The sequence below is a fragment of the Bos grunniens genome, chromosome 11, assembly GCF_055505025.1.
Source record: "Bos grunniens cultivar Pamir isolate PY7600 chromosome 11, Bosgru_T2T1.0, whole genome shotgun sequence".
NCBI lineage: Eukaryota > Metazoa > Chordata > Mammalia > Artiodactyla > Bovidae > Bos > Bos grunniens.
The window spans coordinates 8158738-8186464 of NC_141175.1; the positions used below are offsets into that span (position 1 = coordinate 8158738).

Here is a 27727-nt window from a genome sequence, read left to right on the forward strand (position 1 = left end):
CTGTGCTGAGGACTTCACACCCCACAATGGCTCCTCACAATCACCCTATGTGTATCCCCATTTTATAGATGAGGAAGCTGAGGATCAGAGAGAATCAGTAATTTACCTAAGACCTTGCAGCTGGGCGTGGTGACAACCAGGATTTGAACTCAGGGCCCCCAGGCCTCAGCTGAAACAGCTCAAGCCCTAGACTCCTTGGCCCAAGGGAAGGGGACTTGATAGGGGACAGACTGCCGTGTGGAGGGAACAAGCGCATGGCATAAAGACACGCCTCACACAGGCGGCAGGTGCAAGACAGAGGCTTTAATCTGAACAGCAATGAAGGCGCCAGGCCAGGGAGGCCCTGGGGGCGCAGGGGAGGAGGAGCCAGGAAGGCGGTGGTGTGGGGGCCCTGGGGGGAGGCAGGCGCTGAGCCTCTCCTAGGAAACTATTTCTGTGACTCTGGCGGCCCCTGTCCCAGCCTCTGCCCAGGCCATCGGCCCAGACGCGAAGGCCAAGCCCCTCGATTGTGCTTCTCAGGTGCTCCCCCTTCCCAGAAGGGTGGGTGGGCCCAGATACGGGGAGGGGCAGCGGAGAGTCAGGACTGGAAGCAGCCCTCCCCCAGAAGAAAACTCTGGAGGTGGCCGGCTGTTGCTAGCAGCCCCCAGTCCGGACCAGCCCTGCCCCTGCCCATCCTCACAGCTCCTCCTGGAGCCCCACCGGGCAAGTCCGGGGAGGCAGCAGGACGAGGGGCTGGGAAGCAGCGCCAAGGGCTTGCAGAAGCAGCAGCAATGAGGGAGCAGGAGCAGCCGGAGAATGCAGGGAGCAGCCCAGGTGCTACACGGCGGCAACCGGCCCCAGCCCACCCTCTTTCCTCCAGAGTTTCTGCCACCCGCTCCCAGCCAGGGAGAGCCTGGGGAGCAAGCCCTGTCGGGCCCTCCAGAGGGTTCCCTGGAGCCAGAGAGCAGAAAAGCAAGGATGAGGCACTGGACACAGGGGCCCCCACAGGCTGGGGGTCAGCATGAGGAAGAGCTGGGAGGGTCACCGGCCAGAAGAGTCCACGCTTCTCCCTTCCCAACCCCATCCCAGGCTGGCTGCCAGCCTCAGCCTCCAGCCCTCAGGACCCCCAGACACCCACCCAAACATGGCTTAGGAAACTGCCCCACCCCGCGGGGGAAGCAGCTGCTCCAACCCCTGGAAAGGCAACCTGCGAGGGAAAGCAATGGCCACAGCAGAGTACCTACCCCCACCCACAGTGGCCGGGTCAGCCTGGGCTCAGATGGGACTGAATGGAAGGAGAGGGAGGCCAGGGCAGGAGCAGGGCCCCGGGACCCTGCGCCGGCCCCCTCACCTTGCCCGTCCACGCAGGGCAAGGCGGGAAACTGGCCACACTTTGGTCACTTCTCCTGACCTGGGTCCTTCAGCCCTATGCCCTGAGCCTCTATCAGCCCCGTACTCAGCACCCACCCCAGTAAACAGCCTCTCATCAAACAGAAAGAACAAGGGGAGGGGGTGGGGAGGGGGCAGCAGCTGGAGTTGGGGAGGGCAGGCACGGGAACGGCAGCCAGGACAGGCTGCTCTCAGCATGACGACATGACGGGATGGATGGGCAGGAGGCTCCCGAACTTGAAGTGCTGGATCACAGGGAACTTCTCCAGGCACTGCGACGAGAAAGGGCGGAGAGGACAGGTGAGAGCTGCGTGGTGCCCTGCCAAGCCCCGCCTGGCCGCTCAGGCCTCGGACAGACCCCCGGACGACTCCCATGTGCGGCTGCAGCAGGTGTCCGTCCAGGGCCAAGGAAGTGGCCCAGTCCCAGAGCAGCCCCCAAGCCTCTGGGGAAGAACAGAGCTTCCCACCCGTTCCTGACCAGCCGTTCCCACCCAAAGCCACCCACTCCACAACAATCAGGCCAGGCCCTAGTAAGGACAGGAGAGTAAGAGACAGGGAGGAGATGGGGGAGAAGGCAGCTCAACCCCATAAGGCAGCAGCAAAGAAGAGGGGCAGCCAAGTGACACCACTAGGCCCAGAGGGATGAGCTGGGGCCCAGAGGGGAAAAGAACCCTCCAGACCACGGGGACCCCTTGCCCAGGGCCCGCCCTGAAGAGGCATGGGGATACACCGGGATGCCAGCTAAGATGGGCCCAAGGCCCGTTTTCCCACTTTTCAGTTCTCCAGACTGAAAAAGCCATCCTGGCACTTCAGAGTGAGACAGAAAGAACCGGCTGACAGCCCCTCAACTCCCCCTACCACAGGGCAATTCCCAGCAGCCCAGTGCTCGGGCAGAGGACAAGCGCAATGGGCAGGGGGATGGCTGCCTGAAGCCAGTCGGGCCAGGGCCTCGGCCCAGGGCTGCGGCAGAGGAGGGGAGACGGGAGAAGCAGAGCCTGCCGTCTGGCCCAGGCACCGTGTCCGCATCACGAGGGGCCCGGAAAGGAGGGGGGCCACCCCCACCCCCCGCGTCAGCCCACCACACAGGCAGCAGCCCCGTGCATGCAAGGGAAGGGGGCTTCCTCTCAGACCTCTGGCTGCACAGGCAGGCAGGATGTGCACCTCCTGGCTGGGCTGGAACAGGGTTTTGGCCTCAGAGAGGGCAAGGGTCCCATCCTGTTACTGTCCCCTTCTCCTGCTACCTCAGAGGAACAAAGGCCAGCGCTGGCCTGGGGTCCATGACCTCAAGAGCCAGCAGCAAAGATGAAGGGGCCTTTGCCATGGGGGTGGGGGTGGGGGTGGGGGTTGTGTGTGTGTGTGTGTGTGTGTGTGTGTGTGCGCGTGCGCGTGCGTGTGTCTGTCTCTCAGAGTCAGGGATGGTCCACAAAGCCTGAAGAGGGCCTGGAGGTGAGCAGGAAGGGAAATCTCTGATGATGGAAGGATGGGGAGCTAAGCTGTGTGAGGGAGCAGAGCTCCAGGCCACAGTCAGACCCTGGGCCTGGGGCAGACAAAGTGGGGGGCAGGCAGCTGGGGGTGGCCCCTGGCGGGGAGGAGCAGCAAATCCAGGCCAGAGGCAAAGGCAGCTGCCATTGTGCTTAGATCATGGAGGAAGTGGTAGGAGTTTGTCAAAGGGGGGCCCCCTAGGGCCCTGGAATTCCAGAAAGAGTCAAAGGTCAACCTGCTTCTAGCTTTCAGGCCTGAGAAGTTATAAAGGCAAGAGGCTTAGGGGGCTGGAGCAGGGGTTCTGTTCACTCTGCCCTCAGGGATCCCCCAAACAAGCTTCCCCAGGGCCAGGGGGAGGTGAGGAACTGGGCTAAAGGCAAAGGGCTGCTTGGGGCAAAAGAAGTGGAGCGCCAGGGTCACAGCAGAGGCGCCTCAGGCCACGCCTCTTCTCCAGAGCAGTGACCTGTGCCAGCAATACCTGTGCTCTGGACAGAGCAACTGCTTCAGCCAAGCTGAGTCCAGACCTTCCAGCGGGCGGCCCTCCCAGCTCCCAGTGAGTCAGGGAGAGAAGGAGCTCCTCGGTCCTGACAGACCCTTCTGAAGGGAACACCTGCATGGGGCCAGCCCTCAGGAAAGACAGGCCCACCCCAACAAGGGCCCCAGAAGCATCTGGTTCTTCCACTCAGAAAGGCCGAGACAGGCAGCTTGAAGATGCAGACAGTTGGGCCCAAGCGCCAGGCCCAGACAGGCCTTCGTGGCAACTCAGGGCAGCTCCCCTCCCGCAGCCAACTCTGTCTCGGGCTCTGGCCTCTGCTAAACTCCCTCTGTACTTCAGAACTGGCAGGCCTTGGAGGTCCCCAAGGACCCAAGGTCCCTAAGGACCGGAACCCATCTGGAAGAACGAGTCCACTCCTAGCTTTCCTCTGCTCAGAGAGCGTGCGACTCCACAACCCCAGGGATCACAGACTAAGGGTGACCTGCTGGCAACTTATAAATGGCTGCTGCAGGTTACAGGGACTCGGTGGCCCTAGACTTAAGAGTCAGCGAGTCCCAGGGTTGTCCTACCAAGGCGTGGCCACCACACAGCGGCTGGCAGGCTGCGTGCAGCCAGAGCCGCAATTTCTGGGTTTCGGGAAGGGCGCTGGGTTATCTGCTCAGCGCTCCCTCTGTCTGGTCCTGAGCTGCGGGCAGTTTGCAGTCGCTGACCTCCTGTGTTCAACAGCCAGAGACACACGGACAATTGTTCCACCTTCGACCGCTTTGTTTGTGCGGCACCATCAGGGCTGCAGTCTTACCCTGCTCCTCCAGCCAGGGTTCTTTTGCCTCTGGACAAAGGTAGGGACCGGAGGCAGGGCCTCCTGTTCCGCCCTTAGGGGCCCAGGTCAAGATAAGTTTAGTCACTCAAGTAAGAGCCTGCAGGAAGGACAGCATCTAAGATCCTAGGCAGGGAAGGCACCAGAGTCCAGCCTATGGGGAGGTGGGGGGTGGGAGGGCCTGGAGGGGGCGGCAGCGGGGAGACCCCTTCAGCACCCACTGTGGGACTGGGGTGGGGAGGGGTCGAGAACAACAGGACACACAGAGGGCAGTGCCCTGGGGACTCTCCAGCAGGAGGGCCAGTGTGGAGGGCTGAGGGCCGGATGGAGCCTGCCCAGCCCCAGCAAAGGCTCCTCTCAGATTAGAGAGGTATGTGGGCTGGAACCTAAACACAGGATGTGAAGTCCAGAGGAAGAGGACCGGAGGGGGAGGAGGCGGAAGGGAGGGAGAGGGCCAGGCCTGGTCAGTCCCAGCACCTTTAACCCCTTCAGGGCGGCACAGAGGGATCCAGGCCACTGGAAGCGCTGGTACTCCCAGCCACACCCAGCGCCCTGTACCCTACCCTTCCTGCTCCTCTGCCTCTGCTGACGGCCCTGAGTGAGCTCTGGCTGTAAGGAGGCCACCTAGACAACCTTCCCCTTCCCTGGAGAGGGATGACCAAGGGTCGAGAGAGAAGCACCTCCAGAACAACACCTGAGACCACCAGCCGAAGGGTGAAAAGAGGGGAGTTTGGGACCCACTGCTGCGGGTGAGGGACTTCACGCCAGGCCCTCCCGGGTCAAGGTCAAGCAGTTCTAGGACTGGTCTGCCTAAGATGTGGAAGAGCTAGAGTAAAGAACAGGGTGGGAAAAAATGTCTCCTCCCTACTTGCCAGAGAAAAAGTCACGTCCTTGGAGGGGAGAAGGTTGCCAAGGAGGACGAGCAGAGGGGGCAGGAAAGGGGGTGGCCGCCCCCCAGCAGGGGGAGCTCCGGAGGCCCACACCTCTCCCTGCTGCTCTGACTGGAGAGCAGGGAGGACCCCAGAAGCGGTTATTAAAAATATAGCCCTGGGCCTCCCCACAAGACCTCCCACCTGCCCAGCTATCAGACACACCAAGGTGGGAGAAACATCATTTTGGATGACGTCTCCAAAGGATAGAGCCTTTTCCCAAGCCTGTTTCCTTTATCGCGTCCCCACAGGACAGAGCTGAGAAGTGCCTCCAGCCATTTGACAAGTGGGAACAGAGACCCAGGAGCAGCAGGGTCTGGCCTCAGTCACAGGGCTTTTCTGGCTGCCCATCCCAAAGACAGAGATTCACAGGCCTCAGGTGTCAGAAGGGGCTGGCCCACAACTCAGAGCTGGACAGAGAGCAGAACAGTGGGGTGGGGGTGAGGGCGCCCAGAACCGAGAGTGCCAGCCAGTCCCCACTCACCTCGGCCTTATACATGCGGATGAGACCCTGGTTCACTTTGGACCAGGAGGGGACAGCGCTGATGTTCCACAGCTGGTTGGAGTGTTCTGCAAAGGGGCCTGTCTTCATCTGGAAAAGAAGAGTTCACAAGCTGGAGATGTGGGCCCTGGAGCCTACCACCTGCTCCCTGCAGCAAGGCTGCTCCAGCACACACATGTGTACACACACACAACATGTAAGCACATACATACACACACATGTAAACACACAGACGTACATACAGACACACGCACACACACTCTCACGAAGACCAGGTGGCAGCAGGCACCTATGGGGTGGCAGTCGTGCAGGCAGGCGCATGTGTGCATATGCCCACGTGCACGCATACACACATGTGCCAGAGACAGGGTCTCTCTTGGCCTGCCACAGGGAGAGCTGGAAGAGCCTAGGGAAGGGTCGGTTTGGGAGAGGGCCTGGACCAAGCCCAAGCACCTGACTGCCTTCTTCATGGGAGGCGGAGGGAAGAAGGAAAAGAGGGGAAAAACACGGGTCACCTGCAGCAGATGCGGGAGGAACGTCTTTAGAAAGCCAGCCTGACCTGGCAGCCGAGTGGAGAAGGGATGGCAACCCCAGCAGCGAGAGACAGGCAGGAGCAAGGACCGTACGGTCCCAGTCCCTCCTCTTGGAAGAAATCCTGCAGCAGGCCCAGTGGAGCCTCCATGATCTCAGAAACCAGCACTGAGACGAGGAAGCGTGTGCGCCTGAGTGCACCCCTCAGACAGCACAAGGCCAGCACATCTGTATTTATTAACAGGCAGTTCACAATCCCCTCCACACTGCCCCCTCCCCGGCTGATGCTGGGGGAAGGGACCCTGAGCACAGGCATCAAAAGTCTGAAAAGCAGAGGCTGAGCTGGTGAGAAAGCTGACTTGGACCTCGAGTAGGTGGAAGGTTCCAGAAGAGGCTATGTGTGGAGGCGGGGCTGGTGGAAAGCTGTTCCAGGGAGAAGGGATGGGGGTCCCTCAGCCCTCTCTCTGTATTGGGCATGAGTGCGGGTCCCAAGAGCACAAAGCCCTCACCCATGGCTGTGGACTCGCCTGGGGACCCACTCTCTCACTCCCCCAGTGCGGGCAACACTTACAAAACTGCAAGATCAAAGCTGAAAAAGCTGCCATTTTACTTAACCCTGTCATCTCCCTTCCCTGGCCCAAGTCCCCCTGCAAAAACCTGTCTCAACCCCCAGGTTCAGGAGCATGGACAATAGGCTCCTTCCCTGAGCAGTGAGGCCACGGCCCAAGGTCCCCACTGGGCTTCTCCTGGGCCGGTCCCTTCACCCAGACTTCCCCCTCCTCTCTCTAAGACTCCTTCCTCCAGGAAGGCAGCCAGGAGCCCCCAGCCTGCAGGCGCTGGTCCTCACCCTCAGAGCTTTGTTCTGGAGCCCCACTCCATCAGACTCCACCCCATCCTCCCCTCGCCCCGCCCCTTCCCCAGGCACCCTGCCCCACGGGAGTAGTGCCAGGCTCCAGCCCTCTCTTGCATACTTCCAGGCCCTGAGAAGCTCAGGGATCACTGGAGCTATAGAACCAGTCTCACTCTGGACTGAGCCCTGTGAGAAACCACCCAGGAGGCACCCTGCTGGCCTCTGTCACAGCTGCAGCTCCACGAGTCTGCTCAGCAAGGGCTCTTCGGCCAAGGCTAGCAAAGGGGTGTGGGGAAACCAGAGGTTCTGCTTGCTGGGCCAGCCTTCCCTACTAGGGGCATGGGATGGTGAGCCAAAAGGCCTCTCTGGCACCCTTTCATAGCCAGGGGGAGGCCTGAGCCCTGAGGCCCCAGAGGTCCTAGCCCCCTCCCTGGAAAGGCCAAAGATGCTTTCTCTGCCCCACCCCCACTCCACCCTTCAGCCCTTTGGAAGGAGTCTCTGTAACTCTGGAAAGGAAGACAGATGAGGGGAAAAAGGAATGGGGTCGAGAAGACAGAAAAAAATTAGCTCATTCTAGCCACAAAGGGAGAAGAGAAAGCTAGAACGAGCAAGCAAGCTGCAGTCCCGCAGTGACCCCAGGGGAATTGTGAGTCAGAGCAGCCATATTGAGCAGGAAATTACTCACAGACGCTGCGTTCCTGCCTCTCCACTCCCAAGAGAATCGGCCTTTTGTAAATGGTTCCTCTGTCAGTAACTGAGGGGGGATGGGGGGGGGGGAGGCTCTGCACAGCGCCTTCCTGTCAGCTCCTTCCCTTCCAGCTGAAATCTGATCCCTCCCTTCCCAAAACTCCAAATTTAGAAGCCAGATTGAAACTGAAATTCTTTTCCTGCCTGCCCTGGGCTCTTAAAGGCGCCAGAGCTGCATTTCCTGAGGTGGAGAAGCCTGCCCCGTGAGGGCCTTGTGTGGGAGGCCCAGGGCCACCAGGGCAGGTCCCAGGCTGGCCCGGTCTCCTTTCCAACTCTTGTCTGTTCAGTCTCCCAGTTGCGCCAGCCCTAGCGAATCCCTGGTTTTGCAGAGGCAACACTGCCCCCGTCCCAGCCACAGCACACAGGCCATGGCACACAGAGCTCCTTGCAGCCGTCAGTCAGGGCCTCCCTCACCACCACCGAGGGGCTGCGAAAGCCCTGTCTGGGTGCTGAGCCCAGACTCTGGAGAACTAGCACAATGTGTGCCCTCAACAGGAACCGCGCCAGCCGGCTCAGGGCGGGCCAAATGGGTGAGAGGGGCCCCTGCCAGCACTCTGAGCTCTGTGGCATGCCCCTGCTAGCATCCAGCACCTCCCACCACGCCCAAGCACCAGACCCAGGGTGAGAACCAGGCCTTGAACAGAGGGTGCAGAACAACCTAGAACTCGAGGGCCTGCCGGCCTCCTCCCAGTTCAAGCCTCTACCTCGTCTATTATCAAAACCTCCGCTAAGTTCAGTGTGTCTTTAGCACCACCTAGCGGCCACTGTAGGATTTCCTCTAGCAGAAGACCTGCGTCCCAAATTTTGGGAAGGCTTTTGGGTTTTTATACATACCGAGCATAATCAAACAAATAAACAAAAATACAAAATTTTAACGTGGAGTCAATTCCCATATTCCCTGAGGCCCAGCCTGGTTTTCTACCTCATTAGTTACTAATAGGGGCCCTGGGGCTTGGCCAGCCACCTGGGGGAGCCTAACCAGCTTAGCCTCTTAGAGGGGCCAGCGAAGCCACCCCTTCTCCCCGCCCAGCCCCAGGTGTCTCCGGGCTCTTCAGACCCTCCCGACCTAGTCTGGAGTCAGCAGCATGTGACTGGCTCTCAAGGCAGCCAGCCAGGCTGCCCTGGAGTCCTTCCGACCTTGGGGTGCCTACAGTGCTGAAGGCAGCAGATCTCAGGGAATGAAGCGGCGGCCACTCAGCCGTCAGAACAGGCTTCATTTGCTGACTTGGAAAAACGTGTCATTCCCCTCTGGCCTCTGGAGTTTGGCAGAGGCCTGAGCCGAATGCTGACCAGGAGAGCCTGCAGCTACGGCTGTTTAACCAGGCGGCCCTCTCTTCAGGGGACAGAATGGGCAGCAGAGAGAGCAGCCCCCACAGGGAGGGGGGATCCACGAGAGTGCCAGGGAGGTCGCTGGGGCCAGGGGAATGCTTGTAGGCATCAGGAAAGAGAATGTGGGCAGGACCTCTGCAGGAGGCAGAGCCAGGGCACCCCTTGGAAGTCTGTGGGGGTCAGGCACTAGGCAGGGAAGCTGAAAAGGCTTCTTGACAGGCCCCCAAAGCAGTGGGCCCCCACCTTTGATGCATAGTCACCTGGCTCATGTCCTGTGCTTAAATTCAGGGTCCTAGCGCATGTCCCCCAAGATTCTGATTCAGAAAGCTGTGGTGGGGCCCAAGACCGTGCATTTCAACAAGCTCCCCAGGCGACTCTGAGGAAGTGGTCCAAGGCCATACTGTGGGAGATCCTACTTTAGCGGGATAACAACACGCACCTAAATGATCCCTGCTGGGTGGCCTGAGGGTCCAGGCCTACTAACTTTCACTTCCAGCACTTCATGAGGCCTCTGTCCTCAGACACCAACAGAGGTGTGAACCTTCAACAGAAATCTGTCTGGCTGTCCACTCTAGTCTCTCCAACTCCTACAAAGGCTCCATCACACACATCCACACACACGTAGCTCTACAGACGCTGGAGGGCCCACTCAAGAGATGCTGACACCCACCCACCCTTCAGACCTGCCTCATCAGTCACCAAGTCCACCTAATGACCAGGTCTTAGTCCGTCAGCTCCAGTAGAAACTGATCTAGGGGAGGAGATCCTGGACAGCCAGAAGGTGGCTTTGCCTTTCAGAGAGGCCTAGCTGGGCCTCCTCTTCAATAACCTGCTTTAGGGGTGGCCCCGCCCCCTTCAGAGAGCAGCTCTGTCTCCTCAGGCCCTTTTGGCCCGGAGGCTGCCAGGGGCCCCTTCCTTACTCCTTTTCTCTCACCTCGGTGATAAACAGGATGCACTCCAGGAACATGTAGTCCTTGTGGTTCTCGTTCACGGCCTTCTCATCCACAAAGTGCCTGGGCTCCAGATATGGGTGGTCTGGAAGCAGCAAAGAGCCCCGAGGTTCAGAACCAGGCACTGGCACCACCGGGCCACAGCAAACCAGCCCCGTTAACACCCGCCTGAGGGCCCAAGATCTGCCCCTGCGCCCTCAACACTTGATCTCGCAGAAGCAGTAAACGGCCCTGTGTGTGTACTCTAGTGTAATGAGTACCAGCCTTGCTTCTTTCCAGCCATGCGGCTCAGTTTCCTCATCCATGCAGTGGGGATAAGATCACCCTATAAGGGCTGGGGGTGGGGAGGGTACCTAGCCATCAGCACCGGCCTAAAGCCCTCAGCATGGCACCTGCCCAGGTCAGTGTTGACGGTCTGCTGGCAAAGACCCTGCCCAGGGTCCTCGAGATGATCTCCCTGAAGCACCGAGAGCGGGCCTGACACAGGGCAAGGACTCAACAAAGCATCCTTTACTAATGTTATTTTTAAGGCAGTTAATTCTATATGCAAGTAGACATGGAACCCTAACCCACTCTGGCTTGCCCGTGGGAAAGTTGAGGGGAACCACCACCAGAGCAGGCTCGTAGTGGGTGGGCCTTGGACCAGCATCCGGGAGCAGCTCCCCAACGGCCCCCTGTGCACAGCTTGATAATAACAGTGGATGATGCTGGTCACTGAGTCAAAAGAACCCCTCATCTTCAACATAAAACCCTACAGCCGTGGCCAGGACTGGGGGTGTGTCTCACACCAGTCGATTGTGCGCCCAGCACGTGCCCTCAGCCCAGCCCGTGTCACTCCCATTATCTCGGTGGTGCGTGGCCTCCGCCTCCCTGGCCTGCCACGCCGCCGGCTGCAGCAGCAGGTCAGCAGCAAGCCGGCTCCATCAATAGCTGCTCTGATGCCTGCTTTACAAGCTGTCAGCGTGTGCCCTGGGAGGGAGGGGAAGGAAGGAAGGGAGGAAGGGGGGCTGGGGGTGGGGGGTCCACGCCCCACTTCAGTACCTATCAGCTGTGAACTGCCCCAGATGAAGGGCAGAAACTGGAAGTCATCCAGGCCCCACACGCCCTGGCTGCCGGCCGGCTCCATTCGGTACGTCTTTTGGAGCTTCCTCATAACCTCAAGGTACCTGCACCGGAGGGCGGGGAAGGGCAGGCAGGTGGCAAAAAGCAGAAAGACAGTCTCAGCCCTTCAGCTAGTGGAGCAGAGGAGGCTAGAAAGAACCACCGAGGAGGGCAACAGGTCAATTAAAGCCTACGCGCCAAGTTACACATCAGCCGATACACTCAAAATAACGTAGCTTCATTTTTCTCTCTCACATTCAGCCTCCTCTGGCCCAGGAAACAGGCAACACACCAACTGGGGAAGGTTAGTGCCATCACCTCCTGACAATGTGAGAGCCCGGGCAGGAGCTGCAGCTTCTCACCCATTAGACTCCTTCAGGAACTGCCCTAGAGCTGCAGCTTCTGCAGCACCTGAGTGGGGCCCAGCGGGGACGTGTCAACGCCCTCGGGTGACTGAGACACGCCTATGCGCAGGGAGGTGGCCTGGGTGGCGAGAGGAACCGGTCAGAGCCTGCCTGCCTGCCTGGGTTCAGCTGGCCGTGACCTCAGTGAAGACACCTGATTTCTCTATGCCTCAGTTTCCTCATCTGTAAAATGAAAATGACAGTTGCTACTTCCTCGGGTGGTCATGAGAATTAAAAGACTTGCATGTAAGGTGCTTACAAAGAACCTCTACGTGATAAACGCCACAGACGCGTCAGCAGCCGTTAGGTAACTTTCCCTTCACTGAGTTTTACTTGAATCTGAAGCTCTCAGAAGGAGGAGTCTTGGACACCCTGTTCACAGTCATGGCTTGATTAGGACAGAACAAGAGAACCCACAGCCACTCAGGAGCTCCTGCCAGGCCCCTGTCCCCAGTCTGACAGCAACAAGGAGGAAAGAGACCCACCCCCCCCGCCCCACCCCCACCTCTCCTACCACCGGCAGCCATCCTTCCCGCCTGGCTCACTCACCGATTGAACACCTTGAAGACAATGGCTATTTGGTCATCTACCCGCAGCACCCCGATCTTGCAGAGACAGCAGAGGAAAGCAGCAAAGGCTGCTTCATGTCCTGGGAGAGAAAAAACAGCCGAGGTTGACAATCTTCCAGAAGGAGTAGGACTGTTCTCAGCCTCACCAGAGTCCAAATCACCAATAACTTCCCATCTAAGGCAGGAGGTCAACATGGAGGTAAAGGGGCCTCTTCCCCATCCAGAAAGACCAGGGTCCCTTTAAGAACCACCAGTACTATAATTCTACTCCTCAAGGCCTAGGCTGGCGATTCTTACATAGGCATTCACATTTCACTTGGGAGGCTTAACTCACTCATCAATTCGACCCTGTTTATTGAGCACTTACTATAGGAGCAGTCACGGTCCAGGTCAGGCACTAACGGGACAGAGTCAAAAATCTCTGCCCTTATTTGATAGTTTATGATTCCGTGGGCCCCTCCCAGGGCCTGGAATGCTTATGAGCTGCTACTTTCAGCTGCACAGTTTGGGATCATGACCAGCTAGAGTTCAAGCCACCACCACACAGGGGCAGTCATCACCCCTGGACAACAAGGAGCGTCTGAGAGTGGAAGAAAGACCCAGTCCCTGCTGACCTGGTCCCTCTCCCCTACAGGTTGCTTGGTCACAGTCAAAGCTCCGCCCCTGAAAGTCTCACTTGATAATAAGCCTGTTCCTCAGCATCAGGGGAGTAGATGACAAAACTTTCCCAGGACCCAGGTCCAAGGGGGCCCTTCTCCAGGCCTGCCCCTCTGGCCTGGGCTCCTCTAGAGGCAAGGGAAGGGCCCAAGAGAGCAGCAGCTCCTGCATTTGCCTGCTTCAGTGAGGAAAGGCAAGGCAAGGCAAGACAGGCCTATCAAAGCAGGGGCCCTCCCCAGCCACCCCGACCTACATAATAGAGAAACCCTCTTTTTTTTTAAGGTGCCACAGCGCTCCCTCTAATGGCCACTGTGGCTGAGAGTAATGCCCCACAGCACTGCCAGAGACTGCTAGGCTCTTTCAGTTCTCAGGGTTTCTGTAAGTGCTGTTTTGGGATATAGTAAGTGCTCAGTAAGCTGTCAGTTTGGGGATGGTGATAAGCTCACAGTCAGGCCATTTTACAAGGAACAGAAATCAGCTCTGTGCTTGAGGCCACCACATGTGTGGCACCGGCTCCCCCTGGTGGACCAAGTCGGAGCAGCCGGCTTCCCTACACCGACTGCACCACAGGGATGACTGCTCAGGGCTGCCTGCTCAGGGCTCCCTCATCCCACACAACCCAGAGCAAAGAGGAGGCAGTCCAAGAAAGAACCGCAGTGAAGCCAAGAGGCGCCGCCAGGGGTCACAGGTACCTGTGCCATAGTCGATGCGTGTGGAGTTCCCCACGGATTCCTTTAGGTAAACAGCCACCTCGGGCACAGCAGCTGCCAGGTTGGTGGGGACCACCGTGGCCACCAAGTTTTCTGCTTCCTGGTAACACAAGAGACACACAGTGGCAGCAGCAGATTGGGCAGGTGCCCAGAGGCAGCATCTCGGCATGATATCCCAACTCCCGCAGAAGGAAGAGATGGGAGAGCGTTTATTTCTACACAACAAAGACCACCCTGGGGTGGGGCTTTTCATCTGCTGACCCTCCCTCCAGAGGACACAGCTCTGGGGACAAGAGGAGAGGGACCTGAAAAGAAGCTATTTGACTTTCCCATCGAGTAACGCACTGACATCCCCAGAGATGTCCTCCCTCTTCATACTCCCAGCAAGGGAGTTTGTGCCCGATGTTCACCAAAGACATATGCAAGGATGTTCACGGCAGTATCATTTATAACAGCCAAAACGTGGAAACATCCCACAACTAAACTGTCCATCAGCAGCACAACAGATAACCTATGCTATGGTCATACACTGGAATACTACGCAGCAAGGAAGAAGGTGCACTGTTCCACACACCACAGGTGAATCACAAAGTTGAGCAAAAGAAGCCAAACACACGAAGTTCAAAAGCAGGCAAAATCAATCTATAGGGGAGCAGTGAGAAAAATCTGGGGGATATCAACTAGAAAGGGGCACAAGGGCACTGGGGAAGTGCTGAAATGTTCCACGGCTTGATACGGGTGGTGGATGCAAGGTTAAAAACAGGTTAAGATCTATCAAGCTGTATAACCATGACTTGTCAGCTTTCTTTACGTTACAACTCAACTAAAAAAATAAGCCATGTGCTACCTTAGCACCCAGAGGCAGCCCCAGGTCACTCTTACACAAGGACAGCATTTTGCTGGGTCCTTGGTACTTCCCCCTGTTCCATCATGTGAAAACACCGGGACAAGACATTAGCACCCAAGTTTCTTTAGCTTCAGTCTGTAAATACCCGGCATGAGAATCTCCTGGAGACCTGGTGAAAATCTGGATCCCCAGGCCCCACCCCAGACCTACAGACCTATGGGATAGGGTGGCTACTCTGCATTTTTTTGTTTGCTTTGAACAAATATTACCTTTGCTTGACTCAAAAATGAATACACTGAAGGAGGGATGTACTCAGAAATCTTACTCCACCCTTCTCTCCTCTCCATCCACCCCTCTCCAATGCCCCAAAGGCAACCACCACTTTATCTGCCTCCTCTGTATCCTTCCAGTACACACCGAGAAATACAAACAGACCTTTCTCATCCTTCCAGTACACACCGAGAAATACAGACCTTTCTCGTGTCTCCTCTTTCTTAACAAAAGGCAGCTTGCCATGCGCATCACACCTTGCCTCCCCTCTAACAGGGTAGTCAGCCCTTTGGACCCACTGATGGAGAACCCATGGACACAGAGGACCAACGGACCCTCATCATCTCATACAAGGGAGTATCTATGGGGGACCCTGGACGCAATCCCCCACAGATTCTGAGGGAGGGACCACTGGAAGTCGCAGTCCCTTCCCCCGAGTTCCTGAGTCGCCTCCCTGTTCTTTGTTAGAGCTGCATGGTACTCCCGGGGAGGCCTTATTAGCTTATTCAACTGATAATAAACTGCAGATGGACACGTGGGCCGTCTCAGTCTGCTGCTACACACAATCACCTACGAACAACCCTGTGCAGAGGGCTGCGCAGCCACGTGGTGATTCCCAGAGGACAGCTGGGGCAGAGGGTAAACGCATTTGTACTTTCAGGGAACAGAACTGCCGTTTCAACAAACTCCCCAGTGCTGATATCTGAACGCTTCCCCCCAAACCCCCCCGGCCCCCAAGCCCATCCTGCGGCAGCCTCACCTGGTCAAGTTTGGCATACCAGGTCCTGTAGGCCTTGTTCCCAAATCGAGAGGGCTGGTCCACTGGAGGGGTCTCATCGATCCACCTGTCCAGCGTGTTGAGAAGAGCGACCAGTTTCTCAATGGCCTGTGGAGGCAAATAGAGGGGGCCCAGACACCATGACTAGTGGCCCCATGCTAGAGCCACAGAGGGAAGCCCCAATGGCTGCTGGACAGTGACCACCAGGCCTCACACCACTGGCACCTCCCTGCTGTCCCCCTTTCTTCCCAACCCTCCTGAGTGTGAAGGAGGGGCCAAGGGAACAGTGAGCCTTCCAGAAAGGGCCCGGCACAAGGCTGAGGGACAGGCACGGCTCCCACACCCAGCTTCTCCAGCTAGCCTGCCCGGGGGCGGGGGCCAGGGGTGGGGGCAGCTGCTGGACAAGTGTGAGCAGCAGCCCTGACTTTCCTTACTGCATTTATCGAGGTCTTCTGTTTAGAGCACAATATCTGCTCATCACTGAAAAGAGAAACGTAAAAAGGAAAGAAACAAAGGTGACGGGTAATCCTGCCACCCAGAAATCAATACCACAAGGTATCCCCTGCTTGTTGTAAGCTCACTTTCCACCACTTCACTCTGACTGAAGTCCTACAGTAGCAATGGTTCTTGCTAACCAAAAGAAACCTGAAGAGGATTTTCAGTGCAAAGGATTTTCTCTTTGCACCACTTCTGCTCACAAAATGTTTCACAGAAACACTCTTACTTTCAGATAGCAGGGGAGTCTGTCTTAACATTTTAACATACTCTTCCATATCATCATTTTACAGTGTTTTTCACTGCTTATCACGGTTAGAATTTTGAAGGCAGCTGGACCTGGATTTATATCCCAGCTAAGGGACCTCCCTGGTGGCCCAGTGGTTAAGAATCTGTCTTCAGATTTAGGGGATGTGGGCTCAATTCCTGATCTGGGGACTAAGCGCCCACAAGCTGTGGTGCAGCTAAGCGCACACGCCACAACCAGGAAGAGTCCTGGGCTGCAACCGAGACCCAGAACCACAAAAATAAAACGAATGTTTTATAAACAAATCCCAGTTAAACATCATTTGCTGCAAAACCTTGATCAAGTAACTTCAACTCTCTGAGCCTGTTTGCTCGTCTCAAAGATGGGCATAAAAATGGGTAAATAACTCTGAGGGCCGCCTGGAGGCCTAAATGACAACCCATGAAGCACACCAGCGCGGTGTCTGGCACAGGGTGATGGGGTACAACATCTACACACACACACAGACCCTCAAACGGGGTCTCGGGGCACACGTTACTTTGTAGTCTGATCAGCTCCCTCACAACCCTCATTCCAAGCAGCACAGAAACGTGACCTTTGTGCAAGTCTCTTACGAGCAACTGACATTGCACTGTGCCAATGCACTGTGATTATTTACCCACTCCCTCACCGCTAAACGTTTGGGCTATTCCACTTGTTCCCTTTGTGGAAAGCTGGGGCCACAGGTCCGCGTGTGGGCAGTGGTGGCTAAGACCCAGCTCTTATCTCTCAGCTCTATCTCTCCCACGGAGCAGGCTTTAAGCAGTGGGATCAGTGTGCCAGGCCAGGCCGTGTTAGCACACTGAACACTGAGTAACTCAACAAAGCAATCAGGTGAGGCTGTCTCTCTCCAGCACAAGTCTGTGAGGGTGGCTCCGAAGGTGCCTGTTCCAGATTCAGCATGTGAAATGAGCCAGGACAAAGGTACGGGAGGCTCAGGGAGCACGACACAGGGACACGTGGAGGCAGGTGGCCTTGGAGGGGGGTCCTGCCCAGAAGCAGACCCTGCCTGAGTCCGCCGAGCACAAATGGGCTGAGGAGACGTCTCTGGGAGTTCCACGCTGGTAGGAATTCGCAAGGGGCCACCCATGGAACAGTTGTGACCCAGAGGGTAAGGCACAGTCAGGTATGACATTGCTGAGCCCACAGAGAGAAACAGCCCCAGGAGCTGAGCATGTATTTGTACGGAGGGAAACGGCAGGCTTGAGCTAATGGAGTATGTGGGAGTAAAGGCACCCCCTCCCCACCGCACTGCAGCTCCAGGAGGCATGGACCACACGGCAGTCCACACGAAAACATGACGGTGGCCCCGGTGCTGCCCTCCCTTACCCACGCTTGGGGCCTGGGAGGAGAGGAAAGTTACCTGTAAGAGGAGTAAGTTCCCTCACACAGGGCCAGGATAACACAAAGCTGCACTGCTGAAACATGACCCAAAGCACTGCCACTGTCTGGCGCTGTGAAGAACTAGGTCACCAGGAAGAGTTGACAGGCTCCCAGAAAACCTGGCCCCACAAAGCCACTGAGATTTCTGAGGACGGGTGGCCCCACAAGACACCAGACTACCGGTCACCCACCGAATGGGACAAAGAAGGTGCTCAGAGGCAGGCAGGAGCCAGGCCCCAGCTGCCAGCTCAGCTGGGCCAATGAATAATTAGAGGCTCCCAGGTCCTCCTGGAGAGGGCTTTCTGAGTTTAGGGGCTGCCTCTACTGTTCGACTGGCTAGGGGAGAGGGGCTGGAGGGGAAGGAGTTGTGGGCTGAGACCCCTAGGAAGCATGGAGAATCATTGGAGCCACCTTCTTTCTCCTTGGACCAAAGAGTCCTTTTTGGATTTCATGGACCAGTACAATTTTACTTGTCGATTTAAAATTCTGCCTTCATTTTAAAAATCACACAGAACTACAGCAAAACGTAAGCCTCCTATCTACTGTCAGCTTTATTTTACAAAAAAAGAAAAAAACGTTTTTAAAAAATTTTAACCCCCCCCCAAAATTGGACAATTCCAAAAGGAAGGAGAGCCTTCTAAACACGGGTCTAGACAATCCCACCCCATGGCCCTTGCCTGCTCCCTTTGCTGCAGGTGGTCTGGACGCCGATCCCAGGCCCCTCGGCCCTTTCCCCAGCAGCAGCTGCATCCCCTGCACCAAGAGCCAAGAGCAAGCAGCAGCAGCGGAGGCAGGCAGCTGCCCTGGGCGGCACAGGAGGCCGCATGCTGGGTGTGGTGCCTTTAGCCGCCCGTCAGCTGTGGGCAGCAGCTGGGAGACCCCTGGAGACCACGCTAGCCATCTCGCAAGATGAGGCTGTGAGGATGAACCCAGCTCAGGAAGAGCCCCAAGTGAAGCAACAACAATGTTACTGGAAACTGAAAAACAGCTAATGATAACAATGGCTAATAAATGATAATGCCATCTAGTACATGCCAGGCACGGTGCCAAAAAAATACACCTACACGCAGGATCACAGTGAATGCTCCCCAGGGGCCACAAGTAGGCCTGCGGATCTTCCCACTAGACAGAGGAGGGGATGGCGTGTCAGAGGGGACAAGGCCATCCAGCTCAGAAGTGAGAGGTTATCAAAACCTGGTCAGCTTGACTCTAGAACCCCAGCACTCAAGCAGGCTGCAATCCTGCCTAAAGAACAGCCTCTGCACTAAGACAACGCCTGGCTGGTATAGACAGCTACCATCAAAGTCTCAGGGCTAATTAAGGGACCTGAGAGAGACTTGGCAGCTCAGGATCTGCTGGGGTAATTACAATTCTCTCCTTTAATTAGCCTCCCCCCGCCACATTCCCCAGCCCACTGAGCACAGCTCAGCGTTCCTTACCACAGGCTCAAGGAGGCGCCCTCTCTCCCCACAGTCAAAGCTCCAGAGCAGTGACCAGGCCCAAGAGGAACCAACAAGTCATTGGTGGATCAGCTCCCTTCTCTTGAAGGCTGTCAATCCCCAACACAGGTCTGGCGTCCCACAGGACCTTGGCCACCCAGCGGCCAGTCAGCGGCCAGGAGCATGAGGCTTATGCCAGCCTTATGGCAGGTGGACAGACAGCCAAGCCAGGGCCAGGCCGTCCCCAACAGGCCAAAGCTAAGGCTAGAGAGCTGGGTGGCCAAGCCATTGAGAGGCTGCTCGGACCTGAGGTCTGAGATAAGAGAAAGATCAAGGGAGTGCTAGGCTGCCTGGAACAAGACCTCCGGAGGCCCCTGGAGGCCCGGGACCCAGAGCTGGGAGGTGGGAGTACAGCAAGAGCCAGCAACTGGAGAGACCACACCTTCTACGGGTAGGAGCTTCCCCACAACTCCTGCCCTCCCTCCATAAATAAGCCTGTGTTTGAAACACAGCCAAAGAGCCCCCACCAAGCAGTGTGCACCCTTCAACTCAGCATCGCCATCTCTAGGAATGAAACTTTAGGAAAGAATGCCCACACAGACCTATGTGCAAGGGCATTCAGAGCAGCAGTGTTTGGGGAAATGACCTCAAAGTCTAAGTTGGGGGCTGTTTAAACCAGTGAGGGCACAGCTCAAGGGCAGAGGAGCTCCCGGGGCAGGTCTGGGTGACAGCCCCCACACTGTTAATAGGGGGCTGTCCCCAGGAATCAGTTATGGGGAGGAATATAGGGTGCTGCTGCTGCTGTGTCACTTCAGTCATGTCCGATTCTGCGACCCCACAGATGGCAGCCCACCAGGCTCCCCTGCCCCTGGGATTCTCCAGGCAAGAACACTGGAGTGGGTTGCCAATTACTTCTCCAATGCACGAAAGTGAAAAGTCAAAGTGAAGTTGCTCAGTCGTGTCCGACTCTTAGCAACCCCACGGACTGGAGCCTACCAGGCTCCTCCGTCCATGGGATTTTCCAGACAAGAGTACTGGAGTGGGGTGCCATTGCCTTTTCCATGGAATACAGGGTGAGGGCAAGCTTTTTTGTTAGTGCTACACGTGTTTCTAACAGTAATCTCTTCAGTTGGCATGTTTACTTCTTTCGTGATCATTTGTAATTTAAAAATTACATGAAACACCAGTTAACAAAAGTGCAGGCTGGGGAACTCCCTGGCAGTCCAGTGGTTAGAACTCCAAGCTTCCAATGCCAGCACCTGGGGTTCAATCCCTCATCAGGGAACTAAGATCCCACAAGCTACAAGGCTTGCCCCCACTCCAAAAAAGCAGGCTATATATACCTTGTATACCTTGTATACCTTGGTCCCAATTCTATAGATACACATCTATACAGACTTTTTAAAAAATTAGAAATAGTTCAGTGTCAACAGTGTGAACTGCACACGTGTCTGGGTGATGGTATTGTCTGCACCTGGCCCACTGGTCCCACTGCAGGCTCTGGGAGCTGTTTTGGGAAAGGGCCCAACCCGACCAGGCCTACCTCGGAGACCTTGTACTCAAAGCTCAGCTTCTTCCCCTTCACACCTTCGTTGAGGGTGAGGATGAATCCGATGTAGTCAGCGTACGCCTGCCAAACAGAGAGGGGAATGAGGGACGTGGAGGTGTCAGACCTCCACCGTCTACACCCAGCCAGCCCCCAGCTCTGCCCAGCTACCAGAGAGCTCCAGGCTGCCCCCGGCTCCCCACCTGATAGCAGGAGAGTGCAAAGACAATGCCGAATACCCCGCCCTGACCTTCACCCAAAACCGTGGGCTGGCCAAGGCCACAGTGACACCTAGGCCTCTAGCCAGTCTACTGTGCACGCGCTACTGCTGGTTGCTTCTCTGCACAACAACCCCACCACTGTCCTCATTTTACACGCAAGGACACCACGGCTTCAGGGGAAGTGACTCCCAAGACCAAGATCTCACTGGACACGGAGCTAGGACCCAGCTAGCCAAACTCCAGAGCAGAGTGGGGAGTGCTCCATCATTATACTATACCAGGGGTCCGTCCCCTGGGAACTCTCCAGATGTTTCCCCCAACAGGCAGACCAGCTATGTGCCTGTGTGCAGACGCCCTGCCCGCAGGAGATGAAACTGTTTTCCAGCCATGGCCAGGTCTCCCAGCACCCCCATCCCCAGCTTCCAGTGGGGCACCCTCTTCCCTTGGGCTGTAGGTTACAGCCGGCACACGGTTAAGAAACCGCTGAGGCACAGGCCTCTGGAGAGGCAGTTCTTGGGCGCTAGCAACTTCCACGTGGTCTTATTTCTTCTTCATCCCTCTCGCCTCTCCCTTCCTTTCTTCTTCTTTATCCAGCCTTAAAGATGCCAGTGGGGGGTCTTCCTTGGCAGCCTAGTGGTTTAGACTCTATGCTCCCAATGCCTGCAGGGGGCATGGGTTTGATCCCTGGTCAGGGAACTAAGATCTCACATGGCATGCCCCCCCTGCCCCAAAAAAAACCCCGATGTTTGGGTGGCCACAGCAAGCCAAGGTAAGCCCTGAGAGGTGACTGCTCAGGGTCTGGAAGGGAACATTCCTACAGCGGCCTGTGGAATGGCTGCAGGTCGAAGTGCAGGTCACAGGGCGGGCCCACTACATCAGCCACAGCAACACCCCCAGCCCAGGGAAAGCCTGAGTCCTTGTCCTGACTGCGCCAGTGCTCACAACCGTTCCTGCGAAGCACACCAGGATGCAAGGAGAAGCAGCCGCACGAGGGCATGTCGCTGCCACGGTCACTGTTCCCACATGGCTCCGGGACTCTTGGAGACTAAGACTTGTGAACATGACTGTGTGAAGTCTCTTCCCAACCATCAGCAGTAACTGTCATGCCTACGGCTCTGTAAAGCTCACTGCACACCCGTGAGCACTGGGCCACACGCTTTTCTGGCTTTCCATCATTTGAGCCCCCAACGAACCCCATTTTATAGTAGAGGAAACGGAGGCTTGGCCCGGTTAGGCACTGTGCCTAAGTCACAAGAAGAGAACAAGGCAGCCCTGAGGTTCCAGCCCCAGCTTTGGCCCCAAACCCAAGCTCCTGGCCACTGCACCCTGCCTGCCACCAGGTGAAGCGCTATGGTCAACACACAGCCCCTTGTCTGGACGCAGCAGTTTCACACATTCGATCGATGAGCTTCAGAGCAAGTAAAAGACTTCCATCAGGTATCAATCAAAACACACTTCCCAAAAAGTGTGGGTGCCTAGAGCAGGGCTGGCAAACCACTCGCAAAGCACCAGAGAGTCAATATTTTAGGCTCCAAGGGCCACATGTTCCAGTTCACAAATTCTCAACTCTGCTCTTACAGAATGAAAGTAATCACAAACTACATGTAAATTAAATGAGCAGAGCTGTTTTCCAATAAAACTTTACTTACAAAAACAGAAGGGTCAGGTTAGGCTGCCAACCTGTGGCCTGGAGCCCAGCAGCTCAGCCCACGGGGCCCCAAGTCATGGGGGTGACTCTCTGGAATCTCACCTCAACCAGTGACTGTGCCACCAGGCTAAACGTCTTCACCTCCTGGCCTCAGTTTTCTCACTTTCAAAATGGAGATGACCTCAGAGTCCACCTCCCAGGTTTTCTGTCACAATTAAATGAGCTAAAGTACCTGGCACATTATAAATACCCCGTCTTTTTTGGAAAACATCTAGGGGAAAGCAAGAAACTACAGCCACGTTTGGATTCAGACAACCCTGCAGGTTCAGGAAGAGAAGAACGGTGGGCCTCAACCTGGACACGATGGCTCCCAGGACACTTCCCACGTGCTTGGAGACGCTCTTGGCTGTGGTAAGCAGGAGGGCTGCTACCGGCATGGAGCAGAGAGAGGCTGGGGTGTTACGAAGCACCCTACAGTGCACAGGACAGCCCCTGTGACAAAGGATTATCTATCATGGTCAACAGTGCTGAGGTTGGTAAACTCCGAGGGACAGCAAACAAGATGATGAAAGGCCTAGAGCCACATCTTTGAAAAGCTAAGGGACTAAGGTGTTTATCCTGGTGAAGACTTGGGGGAGCAGACAACTCAGAAAAGACATGACAACCATCCCCTGATATTCAAAGGGCAGGCTTGTGAAAGAGGAGCCAGGCAGGCTTATGTGGCCACAGCCCCAGAGAGGCCAGGACACGGCAGCAGTAGGGCTTGGGCTCAAGGTCAACACAGCAGACTCCTCACAGAGAACCTGCCAAGCTCGCCAGGACCCCCGGCCACCCTTCTGCACAAGCAACACTCCCCGCCCCACCTGCCCAGACCAAGTACAGGCAACTGAAAGCAGCTGGACCCAAGGCCATTCCTGAGAACTTGAAATTGGCTTTCTTTTTCATAGTCCCAGTCTTCTCCACAGCCTGTACCAGAAGCCTGGCAGGTACAAGCTGTTATCTTCTGCCTACCCTGGGGATGAAGTGCAGAAAGCTGGCTGGGATCCCAGTTCCCTGGTGTTTTAGGCTCAGCCACCTCTCTGGCCTGGGGCTTCCCTGCAGACTCAGATGGTAAAGAATCCGTCTGCCAAAGCAGGATACAAGTTCAACCCCTGGGTCAGGAAGATTCCTCTGGAGTAGGAAATGGCAACCCACTCCAGTATTCTTGCCTGGGAAATCCCATGGACAGAGGAACCTACAGGGCTGCAAGAGAGTCAGACATGACTTAGCAACTAAACAACAACAACCTCCTTGGCCTAGGTTTCCATGTGGTAACCTCCTCTCCATGTGATATGCTGATTCCCAGACCTGCTATTACTTGCAACCAAGCATCAAAGGGATCCACTCTACCATTTCAGATGTGCAGTCAGTACAGTAACATCCAAGGGGCAAGGGCTTACAAGAGCCAGGAGCAGAACTCTGATGGCTATCTTCACCCTGGCTCCCAGAGACCTTCCCACTAAAGTACCCTGTGTACTGCCCCTGAGCAGGGAGAGACAGCCAGCTCCCCTGTCACTTCTTTCCCTAGCTTCTAGACAGTTCTGGCTCCAAAAGCGAGAAGGGGCAATAGCTCACAGCCCCACCCCAGCCTAGAAAACCACTTTGAAAAAGCCCAAGTCTCTCATGCCAGGCCTGAATCCACAGTGCAGACACCACTGGTACCTGAGAACGCTTCCATTTGCCCATATCTGGAACAGTGTGGATCTCTTTCTTTGGAATGATGAAGTTCTGAGTGGTGGGAGGGGCATCCTCTGAAGAATCTTGACAAAGAAAATGAGAAAGCAATCAGATAAAATCCTCCCCTCCCAACACACACACACACACACACACACACACACGCACACGCACGCACACACTTTTAAACCAACACCCAAGCCCTTGCATAAACAGACATGTACTCCCAGGATTAAGTATTGGCTTGTTAAGCCAAACTCACTGGCTTCCTGTCTCTCCTTACTCTGTCTGCAAGAAGCTGGGCAGTGCTGGCAGTGCCCTCAACAACTGATATGTCCAGTGGCTCTACCATGCTCTCTCCTCCTGCTCTCCAGCCAGGCAGAAAGGTTAGAAAAGTAAAGCCAAGTTGACCTTTTAGACATAAACAGGAAACTCAAAGAAGAAGAAGAAAAATGGCCAATAAACAAAATGTTAAAGTTACCAACATCCCGAATAATCAATGAAATGGAAATCAGATGAGACTGCTGTTGTAAATCAGGTCAGCAGATTAAAAACATCTGGCACTGACTGGGGATGGGGAGAGAGGAATGCTCCTGCACTGCTGGTAGAGCCTTAGATGGTAGATTCTGCTGAGGGGGCAACTCAGCGCTATCTCTTGAAGTAAAACTATACCCACTAAGCCAACAGTAGGAATCAACTCTACAGATGTGCCCAAAGAAAGAGACAAAGACATATATAAAAGTGCTTACTACATCGAAAAAACCAGAAACAACCCAACTATCAATCAATAAGGTGATAGGTTAATAATGATATGCCCACATGATGGAAATCTTCCTGGCTTTTTGAAAAGAATAAAATCTAAATTACTGACATGAGAAAAACAGCCTAAATATTAATGTGAAGAAATAAAACTGTACCATTCAACATCACAGTAATCCAAGTCTATGCCCTAACCCCAAATGCCAAAGAAGATGAACAGTTCTATGAAGACCTACAAAACCTTCTAGAACTAACACCAAAAAAAGATGTCCTTTTCATCACAGGGGACTAGAATGCAAAAGCAGGAAGTCAAGAGATAATTGGAGTAATAGGCAAGTTTGGCCTAGGAATGCAAAAGGAAGCAGAGCAAAGCCTAACAGAGTTTTGCCAAGAGAACACACTAGTCATAGCAAACTCTCTTCCAACAACACTAGAGATGACTGTACACATGGACATCACCAGATGGTCAACACCGAAATCAGACTGATTATATTCTTTGCAGCCAAAGATGGAGAAGCTCTAAACAGTCAGCAAAAAGAAGACCTGGAGCTGAATGTGACTCAGATCATGAACTTCTTATTGCAAAATTCAGACTTAAATTGAAGAAAGCAGGGAACACCACTAGACCATTTAAGTATGACCTAAATCAAATCCCTTATGATTACACAGTGGAGATAGTGGATAGATTCAACAGATTAATCTGGAAGACAGAGTGCCTGAAGAACTATGGACAAAGGTTGGTAACACTGTACAGGAGGTGGTGACCAAATGCATCCCAAAGAAAAAGAAATGCAAGAAGGCAAAGTGGTTGAATGAGGAGAGAAATTTTAGTGCAGAAAGCTGGCTGGGACCCCAGTTCCCTGGTGTTTTAGGCTCAGCCACCTCTCTGGCCTGGGGCTTCCCTGCAGACTCAGATGGTAAAGAATCCGCCTGCCAAAACAGGATACAAGTTCAACCCCTGGGTCAGGAAGATTCCCCTGGAGTAGGAAATGGCAACCCACTCCAGTATTCTTGCCTGGGAAATCCCATGGACAGAGGAGCCAAGCACACTACAGTCTACAGGCCTGCAAAAGAGTCGGACATGACTTAGCAACTAAACAACAACCTCCTTGGCCTAGGTTTCCATGTGGTAACCTCCTCTCCATGTGATATGCTGATTTATAGGTTGGGGTGGGGCTGTGAGCTCTTGCCCCTTCTTGCTTTTGGAGCCAGAACTGTCTAGAAGCTAGGGAAAGAAGTGACAGGGGAGCTGGCTGTCTCTCCCTGCTCAGGGGCAGTACACAGGGTACTTTAGTGGGAAGGTCTCTGGGAGCCAGGGTGAAGATAGCCATGGAGAGTTCTGCTCCTTACAAATAGCTGAGAAGAGAAACAAAAGGCAAAGGAGAAAGGGAAAGATATACTCAACTGCATGCAGAGTTTCAGAGAATAGAAAGTTGAAGTTGAAAGTTAAGTCGCTCAGTCGTGTCCGACTCTTTGTGACCCCATGGCCTGTAGCCCACCAGGCTCCTCCGTCCATGGGATTCTCCAGGCAAGAACTGGAGTGAGTTGCCATTTCCTTCTCCAGGGGATCTTCCTGACCCAGGGATCGAACCCAGGTCTCCCGCATTAGAGGCAGATGCTTTAACCTCTGAGCCACCAGGGAAGCGAATAGAAAGAAGAGATTAGAAAGCCTTAAGTAACAATGCAAAGAAATAGAGAAAAACAATAGAATGGAAAAGACTAGATATCTCTTCAAAAAAAAAACTGGGTACCAAGGAAGCATCTCATGCAAAGATGGGCACAATAAAGGACAGAAACAGTAAGGACCTAACAGAAGCAGAAGAGATTAAGAAGTGGCAAGAATACACAGAAGAACTGTACAAAAAAGATCTTCATGACCCAGATAATCATGATGGTGTGGTCACTCACCTAGAGCCAGACATTCGGAGTGTGAAGTTAAGTTGGCCTTAGGAAGCATTACTACAAACAAAGCTAGTGGAGGTGACAAAATTCCAGCTGAGCTATTTCAAATCCTAAAAGATAATGCTGTGAAAGTACTGCACTCAGTATGCCAGAAAAATTGGAAAACTCAGCAGTGGCCACAGGACTGGAAAAGGTCAGTTTTCACTCCAACCCCAAAGAAAGGGAATGCAAAAGAAAGTTCAAACTACTATACAACTGCGCTCATTTCACATGCTAGCAAGGTAATGCTTAAAATCTTTCAAGCTAAGTTTCAACAGTACGTAAAACAAGAACTTCCAGACGTACAAGCTGGATTTAGAAAAGGCAGAGGAACCAGAAACCAAATTGCCAATATCCACTGGATCACAGAAAAAGCAAAGGAATTCCAGAAAAACATCTACTTCTACTTCATTGACTACACTAAAGCCTTTGAGTGGATCACAACAAACTGTGGAAAATTCTTAAGGAGATGGGAATACCAGACCACCTTACCTGTCTCTTGAGAAACCTGTATGCAGGTCAAGAAGCAACAGTTAAAATCAAACATGGAACAACAGACTGGTTCAAAACTGGGAAAGGAGTACATAAAAAGAAATTCTGGGCTGGAAGAATCACAAGCTGGAATCAAGATTGCTGGGAGAAATATCAACAACCTCAGATATACAGATGACACCACTCTAATGGCAGAAAGTGAAGAACTAAAGAGCTTCAACCCAGGTGATGCAGGTTTAATCAAAAAAGGGGGGAAATCAAAAAAGAGGGGAGTGAAAATCAAACCATCAATCCTAAAGGAAATCAATCCTGAAATCAATCCTCTTTTACCCTCATCAAAAAGCTCTTTAGTTCTTCGCTTTCTGCTATTAGAGTGGTGTCATCTGCATAAAGAAAGAGGGGAGTGAAAAACTTGGCTTAAAACTCAACATTCAAAAAACTAAGATCATGGCATCCAGTCTCATTAT

The 27727-nt window shown here is 54.6% G+C and overlaps 1 protein-coding gene across 3 annotated transcripts in view; it reads right to left on the bottom strand.

Annotated features, from left to right (window-relative positions):
• Nucleotides 1-283: 283 nt before the first annotated feature.
• PTPA (protein phosphatase 2 phosphatase activator) overlaps nucleotides 284-27727 on the bottom strand; it is a 32052-nt gene continuing 4608 nt past the window's right edge. For 2 of the 3 annotated variants that reach the window (XM_086324575.1, XM_086324576.1), the window contains exons 2-10: nucleotides 24057-24154; nucleotides 20484-20570; nucleotides 15320-15445; nucleotides 13425-13542; nucleotides 12056-12155; nucleotides 11043-11167; nucleotides 9986-10086; nucleotides 5577-5684; nucleotides 284-1640 (exon numbers count right to left, since the gene is read on the bottom strand). In XM_086324575.1, the coding sequence (XP_086180701.1) occupies nucleotides 1560-1640; nucleotides 5577-5684; nucleotides 9986-10086; nucleotides 11043-11167; nucleotides 12056-12155; nucleotides 13425-13542; nucleotides 15320-15445; nucleotides 20484-20570; nucleotides 24057-24154 (944 nt within the window). In that variant the 3' untranslated portion in view covers nucleotides 284-1559. Of the gene's footprint in view, nucleotides 1641-5576; nucleotides 5685-7660; nucleotides 7730-9985; nucleotides 10087-11042; nucleotides 11168-12055; nucleotides 12156-13424; nucleotides 13543-15319; nucleotides 15446-20483; nucleotides 20571-24056; nucleotides 24155-27727 lie in introns of all 3 variants that reach the window. The other variant, XM_086324577.1, reaches the window with a different exon arrangement.